We start from the raw sequence: 21,972 nt of genomic DNA on the forward strand, positions 1-21,972 counted from the left end.
ACCTGTAACACAAATCCTTTCCAAACTTTCCATAGATTTTCTTTCAAGGTGGAAATTATAGCATATTTGGCTCTACCTCTGATTATTATTTACTTTATTTGCCTGTTTGTTTTCTCTCCATATTTTTGATAAGAAGTTGGCCTTAGTACTAAGGTGGCAGGATCTTCTGCTTACAAGGTCAAACTCTCAACTGAAAGGAAAATACTGGATTCCTTTTACTTTTGTGATCACAGGAATATGAACATATATTCTATATTTTTTCTTTTTATTTTACTTATATATGTTTCTGCTAAGTTCACTGACTCATACATCCTATTTCTAACTAATGTTAATATTTTCTCTAAATAAAATCAACTTTCCTTCTCATTACTACTGCCCAATCAACACTTGCACAAAGTGCTTGGTGTAGTGTTTACTAGTGCATTTCATCCATTTTCCTTTTTGTGCTTGTGGCTATAGAATCTGCACATTGGGTTAGAGCTTTTGTATATTATGATTCCAACTCTTTTTAATCACCCCAAGTCCTGTAAGGTTATTTCCAAGGAGAAGAGAAGCAATGGGTATAAATTAAAGGAAGATCCAAGGAGCTATTATGCTTTGGTATTGTTGACTTTTAAGTCTCATTTACATAAGATGGTAAAAAAATAATAATAATAATAAATTAATAAATAAATAAGCTGGTTAAGTCAGTAAATAGTAATTACTTTGTCATTTATCAAGGAATTCTAGATGGATTTACCTCATTAAAATAAATGTACTATTAGTTCTTTTGTTATGTTTTAAATTTAGTTGACATTAAATGTTCAGTCACGATATTTTAGCTTCAGTTTTTGGTTCAATTTTAGCTAAAAAAAGAAGTGAATTATAAAATGGAAAAAAATTAAGTGAACCACAGTTTTAGGGTATGACTGAATCTGGGAAGGCAAGGCTGGGGAAATTATGCATAACAAATGCAGAGCTGTTCAGGATACAACTTTTTTCATGTATTTGTCCAAATGCATGCTATGCCACATACAAGCTCTGGCATGGAATGCCATCCAAATCAATTTTCTATGCTAGTATTTTGCCATATTGTAGGATTAAAAACATGTTACTAGTAACTTGTTTATTTTAAGACTAATCAGAAATTACTATATTTTAGGTAGGTAAAGTGTGATAGATTTTCCAGTAGATGAAAGTCTAGTTAGCAGTTAGAAGTACAGGACTAGTATTTGGGAAAACAGACACATTGTCAAAGACTACCAATAGCCAATTAAATTATGGTAGCCTTAAGATTACTGTGCAGTGTTTTTAAGGTACAGGAAATTTTTTGTTGAGCATCTGTATGTATTCTACAGAAAAACCAAAGTGCATAATAAAGTTTTGATATAATCTGAGTGGCTGGGTAACAGGTACCAACCAGGCAACAACAAAACCATAAATAAGTGGTTTAACTTCCGTGGGTTTTTCAGCCTCCGTATCTTTTTTTGTTTTTAAAGACCTTCAATTAGATCATCTTTGATTATTTCTAATTCTCAAATTGTTATCCAGAGGATAAATGGAATTCTTCAAAGCAGGGAATCAACTCCTTTATAATATTAAAATATTTATTGGCTCTCTTCTATGTACAAACTTGTATACTGAGCACTGAAATCAGTTCACTATCCACATGGAGCTTATATTCTAGTGGGGAAGGCATACCAAAACCAAGTAAACAGAATAATTTCAAAAGTTCATAAGTGTAGTGGATAATAACAACAAGGAAGCTTGCCATGGAAAAATATCAAAGAAGAGCTTTCTAAATAGAGGAAATAACACTTGCAGAATATCTGAAGCCTATTGATATTGTTACCTTTTAGGAGCTGTAATACATAGAATGTAATGAGCCAGTGGCACAAGACGAGACAGTCAGAGGCCAGATTATGTAGAACCTTTTCATTCATGAGTGGAATTATTTAGTTCATTCTAAATGTAATAGGGATCTACTGAAGTATTTTAAAGAGCAGGTTAATGTGATCAAATTTATATTTTAAGAAAGATGCTCTTTGTAAACTTAGTTTGGAGTAGGCAGAAGACCAGTTAGGTAACTTTTGTGGTGTTCTCTATGGGAAGTACTAATAAAAATATAAAAGAGGAAGGAGAGAGAGCCTATGGCTAAGTTTTAAAGATTATGAACAGGGGACAAAAACAAAAAGAGCAAGAAAGATAAGAACTCTAGCAAGCTATAAAAAGGATAACAGATAATTGTATCCTGTAGAAGAAGCCCAGTAAAGAAAGGTTTCAGGAGAGCTGTCCTTAATAAAATAATGCAGAGGAGGAAAAGGACTAGATGATTTAGGTCATTGGTGACTTTTAATCATTTCTTTTCAGTGGTAGTCAAAGGAGAGAAGTCAAAGTTCAAGATGGTAAGAATATAATCAATAATGAAGATATAGAGATGATGTGCAAAGAGGTTTCCAAAGATTTCAAAGTTGTATAGTTATCTCATAATTTATAGTGTGAATAGCTGGCTACTTATTTGTTCCAATTATTATATTTGGCTCTTGTTTGTGACTTAAGGCTTGCTTTGCTTTCAATTTTATTATTTGATTTTGTTGTCATATCCCAACAGGGATTTCAATTAAATTTCAACTATTTTGCATTTACCTTGTCTAATTGGATGGTTTCAAATTATAAAGTAAATAACAAAACCTTTGTCATTGGACACTGTGTATGGTTGGGTTATTTTTCAACACTAATATGGAGTTTAGTATATAGGAGGGGAATGGTTTCATACTTAAAATAACTTGATCTCTCTCTGCTTCCTTTCCACAGAGCTAGATCATCCTTTATCCCCAGTTAATTGTGAAAAATTATGAAATTATAGAATCATAAAAATAGAAATTTAGTTTTATTGGGTAGAAAGCTTTTCCTTATTATTAGGCATTGGATCAGGGAGTCTAAAGGGAAAAGCTGAAGCTATTTCATGTGATTTTCCCAAGACAAACTAAAGTTCATATATTTTTCCTAACACAATAAAATATTAAAACAAAAAGACTGAATTTAGATGTGTATACATATTCATACAAGATCATTTTGGTACACAATAAAGGACAAGATGTTATTATGTCTTTGTTTACATTTTCATTGTTGCTTAAATTTATTTTAAAATAATTAGTATAAACTTCTAAATCTTAATTTCTTTTCATTTAAATTATACCTACTTCTGTCTCTGTAATCTCCACATCTGTTGGTCTTTAAAATAAATAAGTATACAGAGGAAAGGAGACACATAGGAAAAGGGAGACAGAAAGAATTAAATTATTCAAATTAGTGTCAACATCTACCTTTAAAAATACGTAGGATTGAATGCAACAAGGAGAGTACAGAATCAGTGTGAAGAAAACCATATGTTTTATCATGGTTCTGGTTATAAAGATTATATAAATGTCAGTTATTCTCAGTATAATGTATAATTTTCTTAAAATACTAAAATACTGAATTCCATTGGGTTTAAGAAGTTCTGTGAGGTAAAGAGGAAGAAGTAAGCAAAATGATTTTAAATTTTATATATTGACAGAATTTTAAGCTTATATAAAAAAGGCGATGTGCCATAGTGCTTAAGAGCACAGACACTGGAGTCAAAGGTACATGGGTTCATAAATGGGTATACTACTGAATGCTTTGAAAAGTTACTTAACCTCTCTGTGTGGCTCATTTTCTCCATCTGGGGAATGTGCGAATGTTAGTTTCTATCTCTCAGAATTATTCTGAAGATAAAAAAAGTTAATGCATGTAAATCACTTATAACAGTGCTCTACACATAGAAAATGCTTAATAAATCACTTGCCATTAGCATTAGAAAAATTTTAGAAAATTTAGAAAATCCATTAAACAAGATGAAGGAATGTCGTTCGCTAAATACTCAAATTAAGTTAAATTAATTACATATAAAGGTATATTTTAATATATAAAGCTGCTATAATCAAAACAGTATGGCATTGTAATAGAAATTAATTAGTGAAACTAAAGAAAGAATCCAAATATAGATCTAAGTATATGTAAGAGCCTAAAACATATTAAAAAGTAACTTTTAAATTCAGCAAGGAAAGCTGGTTTATTTAACAAAGTTGGAAGCATAATTGGCTCTTCTCTGGTGGGAATAAACAGGTTCATACTTTATACTATCAGCAGAAATAAATTCCAGACAGATTAAATGTTTACAAGCAAGCGAAAGACAGTGGGGAATGAGAGAGAGAGAAGTCAATGAAGAAGAAGATGTATTTCTATAATCTTGAGAACAAGGAGACCTTTGAAAGCAATACAGGAAATTTAGAAACCTTTTTGTATCTGTATGAGATGATAGATGTTAACTAAACTTATTGTGGTAATCATTTCGCATATGTAAGTCAAATTATTGTACTGTACAACTTAAACTTATACAGTGGCATTATGTCAATTATATCTCAGTCAAACTGGAAAGAACAAAACGAAACCCACAATCCATTAAACAAATTGGTGCAGATGTGACTTTGTAAAATTTAACTCTCTTTCTCACAAAAGATACAGTAAAGACTGACAACAAAAAGGACAAAGTGGGAGAAAAAGTTTGCCTCATTCTAAAGACAAAGTTACTGTTCCTAATTTACAACAATTCGTAAATAAGCAAGGTGAATAACAGTAGAAAAATGGGCAAAGAATAAATACAGAAAAATCTCAGAAAAATTCAAAATCAGTGAATAAGAAAATGCACTCCACTAAATAGTAGATAAGAAGGAGCAAAATAACAATGAGGTACCATTTTTCAGTCATTGGATTGGCAAAAATTAAAGGGATTTATAACATTCAGTGCTGGCAGGGATCTGACAAACCAAACATTCTCATCATTGCAGTTGAAAGAGTAATTGAAATAAAAGAACATTTGTATCAAGATTTTAACCTTTGACCCATTGCTCCTCTCGGGAATGTATTCTGCAGAAATAAAAATATCAAGTACATAAATATTTCTATATTAATGATATTTATTGCTACATTGTTTATAATGGCAAAATTTGGAATGAATTTCAATATTAGTAGGTTGACTAAAATGTGGAACAAATTATTTAATAATTGATAGTTATGTGAGATAATATTTATATAAGTATGCAGTGACTTGAAAGATTCAAAATCTATTGTTAACTTTAAAAAAAGATATCTTATTATGTGAGCTTTCAAATGATGTAGAAAGAAATACAGTAAAATTCTGCCTAACTCAGAAGCCTGGTATTAGAAGAGACCAACTATTAGTACAAACTAGAGTTTATCTTCTTTTTCTTCACTTTGTATATATATTGCTTGTATGACAAGCACATACTACTTCTTTAACAAAGAACAAGGTACAGATCTTCAGTATATAAAATAATCAGTAATAGAATATATTTACAATTTTTTATAATTGTATTCATTAATACATTTTTTATAAATCTCATACTGATGTGTTTTGTTTTACCTTAGCAATGTCTGACCGTCAAGAGAGTGCTCTAATAGAGCTAATGGTTTGTACTATTCGTCAAGCTGCTGAGGCACATCCTCCTGTGGGAAGGGGTACTGGCAAGAGAGTAAGTTACATCAGTGATAAATCTACCAAAAGGGTTTTAATGTCATTACCTGTCTTAAATATTTGAAAATTTTACTAGTACACATATTCCTGAAAACATGATATTTTTGTGAATGGTAACATGGTGTGGTGCATCATCTTTATATTGTCTGCTATATTCAGGTTCCAGAAATAGGTTCTTTTCTTCCATGCTCCTGTACCACCTATACCTGCTTCAGTTCTAGTACTTTTAAGAATCTTCACATATACGTGGTTGGTGTGGCTTAGTAGTTGAGTGCTGGCCTGCGAATCAAAGGGTCGCTGGTTCAATTCCTAGTCTAGGGCACAGGCCTGGGATGCTGGCCAGGTCCCCAGTAGGGGACATGCAAGAGGCAACCACACATTGATGTTTCTCTTCCTCTCTTTCTCCCTCCCTTCCCATCTCTCTACATCTGTCTACAAAAACCAACAGCTTCTCTTACAAAGATAGTAGACCCACTAAGGGACAAGTCATAAAAATCCCCTTTTCAACTAGAAATGGGAAATTTGGTAGAAACAACTCAGGAAAATCTGTATCTGTGATATTAAGAGGTTATGGTCCCAGTTGGTAAGAACAATGGACCAGCTAAGAATATAACTAAAAAGTCCTGGAAATAGAAATCCATGAAAGGATTAGCTAAGTTCTCCATATAACCCTGGCTGACTGGGAAACCTGAGACAACCTGACAGAAAAATAAAAGTCAAGCCACCCTAGCTGGTGTGGCTCAGTGTATTGAGCACCAGCCTGTGGAACAAGGGGTTGTAGGTTTCATTCTCCGTCAGGGCACATGCCTGGGTTGCTGGCTGTATCCCAGTTGGGGGCGGGTGAGAGACAACCAATCACTGTGAATGTTTCTCTCCCACATTGATACTTCTTTCCCTCCTTATTTCTCCCTCCTTTCCCCTTTTTCTAAAAATTAATAAATATTTTTAAAAAGTAAGTCAAGCCAAACTTAAGAACTTGCTGAACTTTGAATATGCTCTCTAACCCTCCAACAAATCAGGCTTATAAATTTGGAGTATTTGAGCACAACCTCTGCCCAAAATATTGACCGATAATCTTGAAAAACAGAGGGGAGCCCTGGGAAGACAGGATAAAAAGCATTAAGAAAATTACAAGCAGAGGCCACGCATCATGAGAGACATTAATTACACAGTTTAAGTTAAAGGTTGCGTATTTTTAAAATTAAATGTTAAAAACTAAGTTAAAATTTGTATTTAATATATTATTTAGATTTGTCCACCTTTCCAGAAAATTATAGCCATACAAAGAAACAGTAACACATGACCATACTCAGGGGGAAAAATAGACAATAGAAATGACTTCTTGGTAGGTCCACTTGTTAGATTTAGCAAAGACTTCAGAGCCTTTTTTAATAAATGTTTTCAAATAATGAAAGGAAAACATGCTGAAAGAATTACAGGAAAAAATGACCTTCCAAAAAATAAGGGATCTCAGTAATGAAAATTCATACGGAAGTTCTAAAGTTAAAAAGACAAGCTTAAATTCATTACATGAGCTTAATAAGAGATTAGAAATGAGGTAAGGAAGAAACAGTGAACATGAAGGTAGATTAATAGAAACTATCCATTCTGAAAAGCAGAGGGGGAAAATGATTGAACGTACATGGAAAGAGCCTCAGAAATGTGTGAAACAGTGTAAGTGCACCAGATTTGTATAGTAAAGTCTCACAAAGAAAAAAGTGAGACAAAGAGATAGGAAGCAAAAACATTTGAAGAAATAATTGCTAGAAATTTCATAAATTTAATGGGAAACTTTAATCCACATATTCAGGAAGCTTAACAAAACTAATAGGATAAAAACGAAAGATTCCACCTCTAAACACAAGTTAGTCACACTGTTGAAAGCCAAAGATAAAACTTGAAGGCTACAATAGAATACCCAAGTAAAGAGGGCAACAACAATGATTAGCAGTTGAGTTCTTTCCAGAAATGGTAGAGGCCAGAATACACAGAATGACATATTCACTAAAGGACAATAAAATTGTCTACCAAGAATTTTAAGTTCAGTAAAATTACCTTTCAGATATGAAGGCAAAATATCAACATTCCAGGTATACAAAGATTAAGAGACATGTTGCTAAAAGACCTGCTGTAGAAGAAATACTAAAAGAAATCCTCTGTGCTCTAAAGAATAATAACAGATGGTAACTTTAATCAACAGGAAAGAATGAAGAATATCAAAAATAGTAAATATTATGTGGTGGAGGTAAAAAGCAGTGTATTTCTTTTTTCTTAATTTTTTAAAAGGGGTTTGAGATTATTTAAAGCAATGATTATACCACTGTTCAGGGAACCACTCATACCTAAAAGGAAACAAAATCAACAGAGAAGTTAAAGATAGTAAACTAAAAAAATTTTAGCCCCAGAGGAAGCAGGGAAGAAGGAACAAATACAAAAAGACATGAGAGATACAGAAAACTGTATGTATAACAAAATGGCTGACACAAATTAAACCATATCAAAAATTATGTTAAAAATGAATACAGCTATAGAAAAGAGTAAAAAAAAAAATGGAGAATAATGAAGCTGTGGAGCTCTGGCCAGTGTGTCTCTGTTGGTTGGAGCATCTCGTCCCATAGACCAAAAAGTTGCAGGTTTGATTCCCCATCAGGATATATATATACCCAGAGTGGCAGATTCAGTCCCCATTTGGGACACATACAAGAAGACAACCAATCGATGGTTCTCACATCAATGTCTGTATGTCTGTCTCTCTCTTTCTCTCCTTTCTTCTTTCTAAAAGCAATGAAAAAATGTCCTTGGTGAGGGTTTAAAAATTTTTTTTTAAAGAAAGAAAAAACACGATGGAGTGGGTATGCAATCATACTAAGAAATTGTTTAGATCCTTGGTGTCCAAGATAGAGGCATAGGTAAACATGTCTCACCTCCTTGCACAACCACAGCAAAAATTACAACTAGACTACAAAACAGATATCACCCAGAATCGTCATAAAATTGAGCTGTATGGAAGTCCCACAACCAAGGAATTAAAGAAGACACAGTCATCCAGACAGGTAGCAGGGGCAGAGATGTGGAGACATGAAACCATGATCCCACGCCCATGTGTGGTGGATTAAAAACAGGAGGGATACCTCAAGAGGGAGGGATCCCAGCCCCACACAAAACCACCCAGCCCAGGATTGCAGTACCAGGAAGATAAGTCTCTACAACTTCTGACTGTAAATCCAGTGGGGGTTGGGGCAATGGAAGAAGCTGCAAAATTCTCAGGAGTCTCCTCCTAAAGGGCCCTCAATGGACTTAGGACTTAAACAGACCAGTCCCTCTGGGCTTCAGCACTGGGACAACAGCTGGAAGGGCACCAGTGGCAAATGAGGAGAAATTGCAATGTCTGGCATCAGGGTGAGTGCCAGGGAGAGCTTTCTCCCTGACAGAACTCCAGAGGCCAGGCAGCAGCATTGTCTCCTTTCTGAGCCCTCCTGCACACACACAGCCACAGAGTGGTAACACCATATCAGAGACTCCATCAACTTGGTTCATGGGGTTGCCCTGCCCTGGCGATTACCTAAGGCTCTGCCCCATCCAAATTAGCAGTGTGCTTTTCTACAATAGGCCATGCTCCTAAGGGAGTCAAAGCAGCTGTACCTAAAATATAGAACAAACACAGGGAGGCTGCCAATATGAGGGGACAAAGAAATATGGCTCAAATGCAAGAACAGAACAAAACTCCAGAAAAAGAACTAAACGAAATGGAGGCAAGCAATCTATCAGATGCAGAATTCAAAACACTGGTTATCAAGATGCTCCAGGAACTCATTGGGTACTTAAACAGCATTAAAAAAAGGCCCAGGCAGAAATGAAGGTTACACTAAGTGAAATAAAGAAAAATTTACAGGGAACAACTAGTAGAGTGGATGACCCCAAGAATTAAATCAATGATTTGGAACATAAGGCAAAAAACCAATCCGAACAGCAAGAAGGAAAAAAAAATTGATAGGCTATGGAGCCTCTGGGACAACTTCAAGTGGTCCAACTTAGAATCATAGCGGTGCCAGGAGAAGAGAAATAGCAAGAAATAGAAAACTTATTTGAAAAAATAATAAAAGAAAACTTCCCTAATTTGGTGAAGGAAATAGACATACAGGTCCAGGAAGCATACAGTCCCAAACAAGATGGATTCAAAGAGGACCATACCAACACACATCATAATTAAAAAATAAAGATAAGGGAACAATCTTAAAAGCAGCAAGAAAAAAAAGCATTTAGTTAACTACAGGGGAGTTCCCATAGACTGCCAGCTGACTTCTCAAAAGAAACTTGGCAGGCTAGAAGGGACTGGCAAGAAGTATTCAAAGTGTTGAAAAGCAAGGACCTACAACCTAGATTACTCTATCCAGCAAAGCTATATTCAGAATTGAAGGGCAGATAAAGTGCCTCCCAGACAAGGTAAAGCAAAAGGAGTTCATTATCACCAAGCCATTATTATATGCCATGTTAAAGGGACTTATTTAAGAAAAATATCAGAACTTTGAACATTAAAATGGCAAAAAGTAAATACCTATCAATAGTTGAATCTAAAATAAGCAAACAAGTTGAACAGAAACAGAATCATAGATATGAAGAGCATTTGGAGGGTTATCAGTTGGAAAGGAGAAGGTGGAGAATGGGGGACAAGGTGTAGGGATTAAGAAGTACAAATTGGTAGGTACGAAATAGAGATTAAGAATAGTACAGGAAATGGAATAGCCAAAGAACTTATATGCATGACCCATGGACATGAACTAAAGAGGGTGGGGGGTATTGCCGGAGGGAATGCAGGATACCAGGTAGAGGAGGGCAGAGTGAGAAAAATTGGGACAACTGTAATAGCATAATCAATAAAATATATTTTAAAAAAGAAATCATGGGGTTGCCCTGCCCTGGCAATTACCTAAGGCTCTGCCCCATCCAAATTAGCAGTGTGCTTTTCTACAGTAGGCCATGCTCCTAAGGGAATTTTGTTGGAGACTGTCAGTTTTATTCTTAAGTCTTCCTCTGTTAAAGATAGTACTTAAATGTTTATGGTTGGAAAGAGATACCAAGAATTTGCCTTAAAATCCTACAGGGAGAAAAAAACTTTAGGGGAATTGATGAAACAATAATGACAGAATAAGTAGTTTTCAAATTTTCCAAAGTAAAGGTAAAAAATATATATTGTCTCAAGTTTGAGAGACTCTTCCAAATAATTTCTTGTCCTTTTGACGTGTCTTATTTTTGGAGCACTTTCTTGCAGTCTTTTAAAGCAGGATGCCCAGGTTTATGTACTACCTTTACTGTTTATATTGTCTATAGCTATATAAAAAATTACTTCAAAACTTAGAGGCTTAAAACAATAACCCTTCATTATCTCATAGTTTGTGTAGGTCAGAAACTGGGAAGTGGCTTAGCTGTTCTTTTAGTTTAGGGTCTCATAGGATTGCAGTTACGTCGTTAGCCAAGGCTTTTAGCTTCTAAAGGCTTGATTGTTAATTTACTACTTCCATAATGGCTCACTCACATGGCTGGCAAGTTAATGTTGATTGTTGGCAGAAGCCTGAGATTCTCACCAGATAGACCTCTTGGTAGTGCTGTTTGAGTGTACTCGTGACAAAGCTGCTTGCCTCCCCCAAAGTGAATGATGAAAGAGACAGGAAAGCAGTACAAATGATCTGAAAGAGAGTAAGGTGGACAATTCTGTCTCTTATTACCTAGCCCTCAAAAGTTACACGGCATCATTGCCACAGTATCCTATTGGTTATTCATGTCAGCATTATTCATCATGGAAAGAGACTCTAGAAGGGCATAAATACTTGGAGGCAGAGATCATTGGGAGTCACCTTGAAGACTCATGCTGGCACAGGAATCTCCAACTAGCCCTGGTTCCTTCCAATAGAGCAGTGGTAAAAATTTTTTTAAACTTACTGACTTTTAGAGAGAGAAAAATCATTTTGTCCCACTTATTTATGTATTCATTGGTTGCTTCTTGTAAGTGCCATGACCAGGATTCAACCCCACAACCTTGGCACATCAGAATGATGCTCTAACCAACTGAGCTACCCAGCCAGAAGTAGAGCAGTAAGTACTTAAGGATCAAAATCTCTGCCCTGGATGGCTCAGTTGATTGGACCCTCCTCCTGATACACCAAGATTGCAGCTTCGATCCCCAGTCAGGGTAGTTACAAGAAGCAACCAGTGAATGCATGAACAAGCGGAGGAACAAAATTGATGTTTGTCTCCTCCTCCCCCCTCTCTCTTTCTCTTTCTCTCTGTGTCTCTTTCTCTGTCTCCCTCTCTCCTTTCTCTCTCCCTCCCCTTTCCTCTGTCTAAAACTCAGTCAATCAGTAAAAATAAAGATCAAAATTTGGGGACTACATGTACTCATTGTCAATTTGTTATCATTTCTGTACTTTTTGTAGACAGAGCTAAGAAATATGTATCTATATAAAACGATATTAAATATATTCATATTGATATTTCTGATAAAATTTAGCATAACAGCGTTTTTGTCTCCTTGATTTTGTTTTTTATCCCTTTTTTTTGACAATTTGTAAAATGTATAGTTAAAAAGTCAAAACCGTGTGAAAATACATATTCAGACAAGTCTTTCTAATATATACCTCATTCCTGCCAATAATGTTTTTGTTTCAGTCGGTCAGTTTGCAAATGTAGATAAACGCAAGCACAAATACTGATACTGTATTCTTATTGTCTATCCTCCTCCCCTGTATCTTTTACAAAAGATAGCATTCTTTATACATTTTTCTTTAACTTATTTTTTTCACTTAACAATATATCCTGGATACCACTTCATTAATTTATTTTGGAGGTCTTCAGCCTCTTGTGGCTGTGGAGTATCCATTATGTGGATACACTGTCGAGAGTATTTTGTATTGTTGCCAGTCTTTTGCTATTAGAAATAATTTGTAGTGAATAATTTTGTATCACTTTATACTTCTACCAGGTGTGTTGGTGTTGGGAGATGGCTAAAAGTGGGATCACTGGTCAAAAGAACAATATATATACAATTTTGTTAGATATCGGCAAATTCCCCCGTCATAGGCTTTATACTCTTTCTGCTATGGCATCAGAGATACTGTGAAGATTGAATGAATTCCTGACCTAATGATCATTTGTTCAAAGATAGCTATTTTTCTAAAATCAGTATCCTTAGATCTTTCATACATTGTCACATTAGTTTTGAGACTTCTCAATATCCTGCATATATTCTTAGACATATATTCTACTTTATATGTAATCCCTTTGTTTTATACAGAACTAAAGATAATACTTGGTAGATTATTCCAAAGTGATTATTTTATTTTTATAAGAGGTTGAAAAACAAAGTCCCAGAAGGAAGAATCAGGAGGCCCTATTATTTCTTTCACATATTCTCAAACATTGGGGTTTACATTTATAAACTGGCAATTTATGTTGGAATATTTCTGGTCTATAAAACCAACATCATAATGGCAAATCCCTTCATGATAATAACAAAATGCAGAGTACTTTGGAGAAATGATTGTCTCAACTAAGCTTGCATTTTAATATTTTAGTTTAGAACTACCTATGATTTTTGAATAGAGACTAAAATGATGGGCATCATCAGCTTGAATTTGTTCAGTGACCACAAGCTATGCCCCTCTGTTTTAATTATTGTATAACAGATTTGTGAGCTTTGTTACAAGGAGAACCAAATGTAAATGATTCCAGAGATAGTGCTAGTATATGCTGTAAAAATAAGTGAAAATGTATTGCCTGCTGATTGTATTTTAAAAAACATTAATTTCTAAGTATTTTTAGAAAAGTGTGTTTAACATAGGGGAGATCACTTATATTGAAATTAAAACTCTACAAAAATTATTTCTCCTTTGGTTCCAATATTCTATTTATAACTGTAGTTTAATAGAAATATTCATTTTTGCTTTTATTTTAATAAGTATTACTTCATCTAAACTTTAATGATTCTTAAGTAAGTAGCTATTTAATTAAGTAGTAATAGATGCATGTTAACTAGAAATTTGCATAAAACTAGATGTCTTTATTTTGGTAAATAGTTTGTTAAGCTCCTCTTAAAATTTTCAGTTACATTATCTGTCATTCTGTGTAACATTCTAGATTTATAAATTAGTTCATAACACTCTTATTCTTTTCCCATTTAAATTTATTTCCAGGTGCTAACTGCCAAAGAAAGAAAAACTCAAATAGATGATAGAAACAAATTGACTGAGCATTTTATTATCACACTTCCTATGTTGTTATCAAAGGTACAGTTTTATTTACATTTTCATAATAATACATCACTGAGTTTGCTTCTTACACTATTCTATGAAAGTAGTTATGTCTTTCCTTGTTTTTCTTCTTCTCTTTCTAGTATTCTGCAGATGCAGAGAAGGTAGCAAACCTGCTACAAATCCCACAGTATTTTGATCTAGAAATTTATAGCACTGGTAGAATGGAAAAGGTAAGACACCATGAAATTGAAATGCTGTTATTGTTTTATTACCTGGATTATTTTAATTTTATATGAGCATATAGGCTTATTTGTTATTTTACAGATGCTTATTTTTGGTTTTTGTTATTAATCTAAATATAGTTTTTCTTTTTTCCTCCTCAGCATCTGGATGCTCTATTAAAACAGATTAAGTTTGTTGTGGAGAAACATGTAGAATCAGATGTTCTAGAAGCCTGCAGTAAGACCTATAGTATCCTATGCAGTGAAGAGTATACCATCCAGAACAGAGTTGACATAGCTCGAAGCCAGCTGATTGATGAATTTGTAGATCGATTCAATCATTCTGTGGAAGATCTATTGCAAGAGGTAGGTTTTAAAATTATTGTGTACATATAATAATTTTGGCTAATAATTATTCAAGGTAGCTGAGTATGTAAATTATTTCCATTTTAAAATAAAATTTGGTAGAATTCTCTGAACCTTTCAGAACTTAGCAGCATTATTGTGATTGTTTATTCTTTAAAGATCAACCTTGGGTAAACTTTGTTTTTATTTTAAAGATTTGTTTCATAAAAGCTAGATTTTATTTTTGTCTTTTAAGAAAAATCTTTTTAAGGACTGGCTTTTAATAAATTATTTTTTTATTTTCTATTTCTGGAACCTAATTTATATTTTAATTTACTAAATTAGTGTGTACTAATGAATAGCACGTAAAAATTGTGTGCTTTATAAGGGATGGCTGGTTATCATTGGCGTGCCCAGGAAAGCAGCAGGCATCTCCAACTGGTTATTTTTGTAATTCTGTGGTTCTCACATACTGTCCTCTCCTTCTGATCTATATAAGGCAGTCTTGAACCCTCACAGCTTTCTATGATCTGAGGTCCAGGCTGCTAGGATCTTCTTAATCCATGTAATTGACTTTTCCCTACTTTTAATTTTAACTTTAAAAGATTGTTTTAGCCATTTCGATTTTTTACTGTGATGTTTTTCAATCTACAGAACTGACAATCAGTAAAATCTTTGAAATAATTGTTAAATTTTTAACATTCATACATACCCTTTCTTTCACACAATAATTTCAATGAATTTATCCTAAGTATTTATCAGAAAGTAGACAAAGTCATGTTTATGACATTGTTTAAAGGCAAAATTTGGTTATTTCTCAGTATTTGGATTATGGGTATTTTAATTTTTTGGTTTTTTGCTTTATTTGTATTTTGTTATTTACCAACAGTGAATATGTACTACTTATATAATGATAAAAACAATTTTTATTTATGCAGTAAGAGTATGATTTCATGTGAATTTGAGGATGAGTAAAGTTATGGTAATGATGTCTACTTTTATTTATAGGGAGAAGAAGCTGATGATGATGATATTTACAATGTTCTTTCTACATTAAAACGGTTAACCTCTTTTCACAAGTACGTGATTTTATTTAAAGTAGATTCAGTGAATAACATAAATCAGCCAACATAAACTGTCATAATGTGAGTTTCATAGGTATAATTTTCAATTGATAGCTTTTAAAACTCCTAATAAATATGAAATAGTGTTTTGGGGAAAACCATGAAAGTTATTTCTGTGAACTTTTATTTCTGAATTCTTACTTGTTTATGTAGACATTTGAATTTGAATAAGATCAACAGGCTGAAGGAAATAAGTATCATTTTCAAATGGCAATCTGCATGTTCCTTATAGTAAGACATACTTCTCCATAAGGAAAGGAAAATAGAGAACGTTTATTATCAAAAGAATGTTTAGGTATAGCCCTGACATTAGTGAATAAAGATTTCAAAGCATTGTCTAAAATCTAAGCCTTTTCTTTATATACAGGTACATATTTGGAATTTCATGGAGAAACAAATTAAAAAAAAAAACCTTAGTTGTATGAAAATAAAAGTTGACAGCCAGTTATCTACTATATCTTGATATTGTGAATGGATTTTAAAATACATTTACTTAAATGCATTTTAAAATATACTAGAAAGAAAGGTTACCCATCTATGGAATATGAGCTTAGGTTGAGTATGTGGTAGTAATCTTCACTTAAGTGTGTGAAGTTTTATTATTGATTTCTTGTAATGAATTCCTAACGTCAGTTTGAGCTCTCTCTACCCCTTTTTCTACCCCTCTTATTCTGCTTTTCCTTTCTTTCTTCCTTCCTAAGTATGAGCCCTTGAACCTTTCTTTTATGAATCTTTTTCAACCCTACAAGAAAATAAAGTTACTTTACTTTTCCAGTCCCTGAAACTGAGCTCAAATTTAAATTTTCCTTCAATCTAGAATAAAGTTAATACATTTCTGTTTATTTTAGCGCTCATGATCTCACAAAATGGGATTTGTTTGGTAATTGCTACAGATTATTGAAGACAGGAATTGAACATGGAGCTATGCCAGAACAGGTAGGAGCTTATTAATATTCCTTCTCTCTCATTTCAGAAATCTATAAATTCTTTGAGATCATACAGGATTATCAAAAGCCTTTCACAGAAAGTTTTGATAATTTTTAAATGTAGCCACCTCCTTTGAGAATTATCGCTATATTGATTAAATGTTACTGATAAGTATGTTATGTCTTTAGGTTTAAGCAGAAAAATACAGAAAACCTTTGCTATAATATTCTTAAAATTTTAATGTATGGTAAACAATATTACTTTTTCAGGAAAAATATTGCTATAGTAGCAGTTTCAAAACTTGATTAATTTAGTATAATGAAAATTTCTGATCATGGCTATATTCCAGGTGCTATTCTAGATATTGATTGTAAGGAAGCCTTAGGTATTGCTTAATTTTTGTAGTAGAACCATACACAGTTAAGTAAGTTTGGGGACTTTTACTGGATTGTAGAACGTTTTATTATTAAACATTACAATTAATCTTAATTAACAGTAACAACCTGCTTTTAAGAATTAAGATATATTTTGTACACAGCTGACATCCATTTATGTAAACCAAAATACCAACCCCATAGTTAGGTATAGGTAGTATTTAGGGGTGATCTAATCCATTCCCTTTGGGTAAAATGGAACACTTAGAGGACACTTCATTATGCTAAAGCAGTAAGAATTTCAATAGATATAACAAAATTATTTTGTATTAGAAGTTAATCACAGCCCTGGCTGGTGTGACTCAGTGGATTTAGCGCTGGCCTGCAGACCAAATGGTTGCCAGTTCGATTCCCAGTCCAGGTCCTCATTTGGGGGTATGCAAGAGGCAACCAATTGCTGTTCCAATTGCTGTTTTTCTCCCTCTTTCTCCCTCCTTTCCCTCTCTCTAAAAGTAAATAAAATAAAATAAAATATATATTTAAAAATAAAGTTAATCATAGAAGCCCTGGCTGGTGTAGCTAATTTGGTTGGAGTGCTGTTCCATAAACAAAGATCATGGATTTGATTCCTGGTCAGCAGGACACATGCCTATGTTGTGGGTTCAGGTCCTGATCAGTGAGCATGCATGAAGCAACCAGTTGATGTTCCTCTCTCTCTTCCTCTCTCTCTGGAATGCGGGGGGCGGGGGGGAGTTAAACATATGAACTATGCTTCATTATTGCTGTGATTAATTTTTTCAAGTTGCCGAACATTATTTATCTTTATCTTTACTTAGTGTAAATAGCCTCTCAATAACAAATGTCCTTGATTACATTAGGTATTTTTATTTGTTTTGTGGAGAGAGACTAAATATTTGACCCTATTACTGTTTTGTTTTGTTTTTTAATTTATTGCTGACTCTTCAGCTTCCATCCTCTCTTCATCTCACATTTTTTAATGACCTAATTACAGTTCACTAATATCCTCAAAGCTGAAAGTGAATGATAGAGTTAAGATGTTCCTTTTTTGTTTTTCTCATTTTCCTCAAGAGGAGAATAAGAATAGCACAACTCTGTTTCCTTTGGTTATTATAACTATATCTAAATTTATATTTTAATTCACTACACTGTCATTTGTTGTGTGAGAACTGATTTGTGACAGTCTTATAGTTTAGTCTTCTGTGGTAATTACGTATTATTTTCCCCATTTTATTTCAATTTCTTTAAATCAGAGAACATATTTATGTCACATTTCCTTTAACTTTGTTAACTTCTTAGACACATTTTTTTAAGTATACTTAGCATACAATTTTACATTGATTATATTCTGCATTAAACTTTTTTTATTGATTGATTTTAGAGAGAGAGGAATGAGGAGAGACATCAGTTTGTTATTCTACTTGTTTATGCATTCATCAATTAATTCTTGTATGTGCTCTCACCCAGAATTGAACCCGCAACCTTGGTGTATCAGGAAGACGCTCTAACCAACTGAGCTCCAGGGTCATTGGTTATATTTATTTCAAGTGTACAATATAGTGATTTGATATTTTTTAAACCTTGTCATGTGATGTACCCCACTAATTCTAGAAATTGTCTGTCACCATATAAACTTATAACAACATTATTGACTATATCCCTCTTCCCCTTTTCACCCAACCCCCTCCTGCCCCCTGCCTTTCCCCTTTTGGTAACCATCCCTTTGGTCATCATTTCTGTGAGTCTGTTTTTGTTTTGTTTTTTGATTCCACATATAAGTGAAACCATATGGTATTTGTCTGTCTTTGCCTGACTTCCCTTAGCATAGTACCCTCAAGATTCATTCATGTTGTCACAAATGGCAAGATATCATTCACTTTTATTGCTGCATGATTGCCCAAAACATATATATACTATATCTTCTTTATCTATTCATCCATCAGTGGATACCTGGGTTGCTTCCATATCTTTGTTATTGTAAATAATGCTACAGTAAACATAGAGGTACATATGTCTTTTCAAATTAGTGTCCTCATTTTCTTTGCATAAATACCCAGAATTGGAATTGCTGGATCTTACTATTTTTAGTATATCTATTTTTAGTTTTTGAGAAATCTCCATACTCTTTTCCTTAGGGGCTGCACCAGTTTGCAGTCCCACCAACAGTGCACCAGGGTTCCCTTTTCTCAACATCCTCACCAGCACATATTATTTGTTGACCTTTTGATAATAGCCATTCTAACTTGTGTGAGGTGGAATCTCATTGTGGTTGTGATTTAAATTCTTCTGATGATTAATTACATTGGACATCCTTTTTAATATGTCTGTTGGCCATCTGTATGTCTTCTTTGGAGAAATGTCTTCATGTCCTCTTCCCATTTTTTCAGTCAGATTATTTTTGTTGTTGTTACTGAGTTCTTTGAGTTTCTTGTGTATTTTGGATATCAACCAATATATCATTTGTGAATATATTCTCCCAGTCACTGGATTGCCTTTTTGTTTTGTTGAAGGTTTCCTTAGCTGTGCAGAAGCTTTTTAGTTTGATATAGTCCCATTTTTTTATTTTTATTTTTTTCGTTTCCCTTGTTCTTAGGAGACATGTCCACAAAAATATTACTCAGGATGATGTCAGTTTACTTCCTGTGTATTCTTCTAGGAGTTTTATGGTTTCAGGCCTTACATTTAAGTCCTTAACCCATTTTGAGTTTTTTATATATGATGTAAGGGAGTGGTCCAGTTTCTTTCTTTTCTTTTTTCTTTTTTCTTTTTTTTTTTCACATGTATCTGTCCAGTTTTCCCAGCATGACTTGTTGAAGAGACTGTCGCTATTTCAGTGTATATTGTTACCTCTTTTGTTCATTATTAGTGTATAGAAACATGACAGTTTTCTGTGTATTAATTTTGTATTCTGGCATTTTACTGAATTTCACTAACTTTTAATTTTGGGGTGGATTCTTTAGGGTTTTCTGTATATAGTATCATGTCATCTGCAAATAATGACAATTCTACTTCTTCCTTTCCTGTTTGGATACCTTTCATATCTTTTTCTTGTCTGATGGCTGTTGCTAGTACTTCCAGGACAGTGTTGATTAATAGAGGAGAAAGTGGGCATCCTTGTCTTCTTCAGCTTTTCACCATTGAGGATGATGTTACCTGTGGGCTTGTCATACACATATATCCTTTATCAAGTTGAGGAAAGATCCTTCTATGCTCACTTCGTTGAGAGTATTTTCCATAAACGTATATTGGATATTGTCAAATGCTTTTTTCTCCATCTATTGAGATATTGATGTGATGAGTCACATTGTTTTGCAGATGTTTCTCCACCCTTGCATCCCTGGAATAAATCCCACTTGATCGTGATGTATTAAAAAACCTTTTAATGTACTGTTGTATTGGTTTGCTAGTATTTTTGTTGAGAATTTTGGCATCTGTGTTCATCTAGGATATTGGCCTATAATTCTCTTCTTTGTAGTGTCTCTGTCTGGTTTTGGTATTAGTAATGCTGGCCTCACAGAAGGAGTTTAGAAGTATAATTTTTTCTTCAGTGTTTTGGAATAGTTTGGGAAAGGTGGATACTAATTCTTCTTTAAATATTTGGTAAAATTTACCTGTGGAGCCATCTGATCCTGGGCTTTTGTATATTCGGAGTTTTTTGATTACTGCTTTAATTTCTTTGCTAGTAGTTGGTCTTTTCAGATTCACTGTTTCTTCCTGGTTTAGTCTTAGAAGGTTGTAAGTTTCTAAACATTTATTCATGTCTTCTAGATTGTACATATTCTTAAACTTTAATTATGTATATGAGGTTTGAGTTCATCACTACTTGGTGATTGTACTTTTATTCATTTTAGCAATTAGAAATTATTTAGCATTTAGCAGCTCTTAGAAACATCTCTTTAGAAATCCAGTATTGAAAATCCAAAAACTGCCCTGGCCTGGTTGTTCAGTTGGTTGGAGCATTGTCTGATGTGCCAGGGTTGCAAATTTGATCCCCAATTAGGGAGCACATACAGGAGACAACCAGGGAATGCATGAATAAGTGGAACAACATCGATGTTTTGCTCTCTCCAATCAATAGACTTTTAAAAAATTAAAGAAAAGCCAAAACCCATATTCAACCAGGTCTTCATAAGGACCATACATATTCACATTTTTACATGCTAGGTCCATACTTTTTATTAGAATCCAGAAAATAGAATAAGGATGTCAAGGAACTATCAAAATGTTTGCTATTGTGAACCCTCAGTTGTGCTTAACATCTTTAGGATACCTTAAAAGTTACTGTATAGCTATTTGGGGGAACTGTATTACGGTATTTTCCATGTACTTGATTATTTGTTTTTCATGATAACCAATTCAAGTAGAAATTTCCAAGCCTCATTCCTTGAGGTTAACTGAATTTTTTTTCTTCTTCCATTGATCTATCTTTTCTCATGCTAGTACTGTTTTAGCTGTTAAAGCCTTAGAATATGTAAGACCAAAATTTATTGATGATGAAAATAAGAGATATTAAATAACTTATCTAAGGTAACATAGCCTCTTTATACCCACTCAAACCAAGCACTGAAATTCTTTTTAGTGTCTCTTCATATTTTCTTCTAATCTACAACTATTGTTTATAATATATCCCATGTTTTTTGGTTTCTTCCCCATGTCGAACTCTTAATTTTTATATTTTCCAAATATCTTTTGTATTGTTTCAGTGGAAATAGTGGGGATAGATTAGATGCTAATATGTAATCTGTCATCATGAACTGGAAAGCAATACATTTCTTTAGCCTGAACATAATACAAAGGTTGAGTTTAACAGTAGTCAGGTTATTGCTTATTGTATAAATAATGGATTCGTGCTTTCTTAGAAGACTGCACATGTAGTTCCTTGAGTGTGCCTAGAAATTATTTCAAGTACCTATTTCTGACTATTCTGTGGTCATGCAGTATCAAAACCCTTTGCATTTGCACCCCACCCCTTACACACACACACACATCCAATTTATGATCTTTCTAGTCATAAATGACTGAAAATGTATTTCAGTGTCAGGTCCTAAAGATTTAAGGGTATATTAGAAGTAATTCTTAAAATCAGAAGACTTTTGATTTTTTTTAATTCTACCTCCTGAATCTCTTCTTGTCATTACTTTTCAAGCCTTTCTACCATTT

General features: G+C 33.6%; 2 protein-coding genes across 6 annotated transcripts in view; one reads left to right on the forward strand and one right to left on the reverse strand.

Moving 5' to 3' along the window:
• Nucleotides 1-21,972, reverse strand: part of NCK1 (NCK adaptor protein 1) — a 553,292-nt gene that overhangs the window by 367,163 nt on the left and 164,157 nt on the right. The gene's annotated exons all lie outside the window — the stretch shown is intronic.
• The window catches only part of STAG1 (STAG1 cohesin complex component), a 389,253-nt gene that overhangs the window by 295,120 nt on the left and 72,161 nt on the right, over nucleotides 1-21,972 (forward strand). For all 3 annotated transcript variants that reach the window (XM_053929346.2, XM_024565652.4, XM_024565653.4), the window contains 6 exons: nucleotides 5,452-5,555; nucleotides 13,744-13,836; nucleotides 13,944-14,033; nucleotides 14,187-14,390; nucleotides 15,378-15,448; nucleotides 16,342-16,429. In XM_053929346.2, coding sequence (XP_053785321.1) covers nucleotides 5,452-5,555; nucleotides 13,744-13,836; nucleotides 13,944-14,033; nucleotides 14,187-14,390; nucleotides 15,378-15,448; nucleotides 16,342-16,429 — 650 coding nt within the window. The remainder of the gene's footprint in view (nucleotides 1-5,451; nucleotides 5,556-13,743; nucleotides 13,837-13,943; nucleotides 14,034-14,186; nucleotides 14,391-15,377; nucleotides 15,449-16,341; nucleotides 16,430-21,972) is intronic.

Source organism: Desmodus rotundus, chromosome 8 (genome assembly GCF_022682495.2).
Source record: "Desmodus rotundus isolate HL8 chromosome 8, HLdesRot8A.1, whole genome shotgun sequence".
Lineage (NCBI taxonomy): Eukaryota > Metazoa > Chordata > Mammalia > Chiroptera > Phyllostomidae > Desmodus > Desmodus rotundus.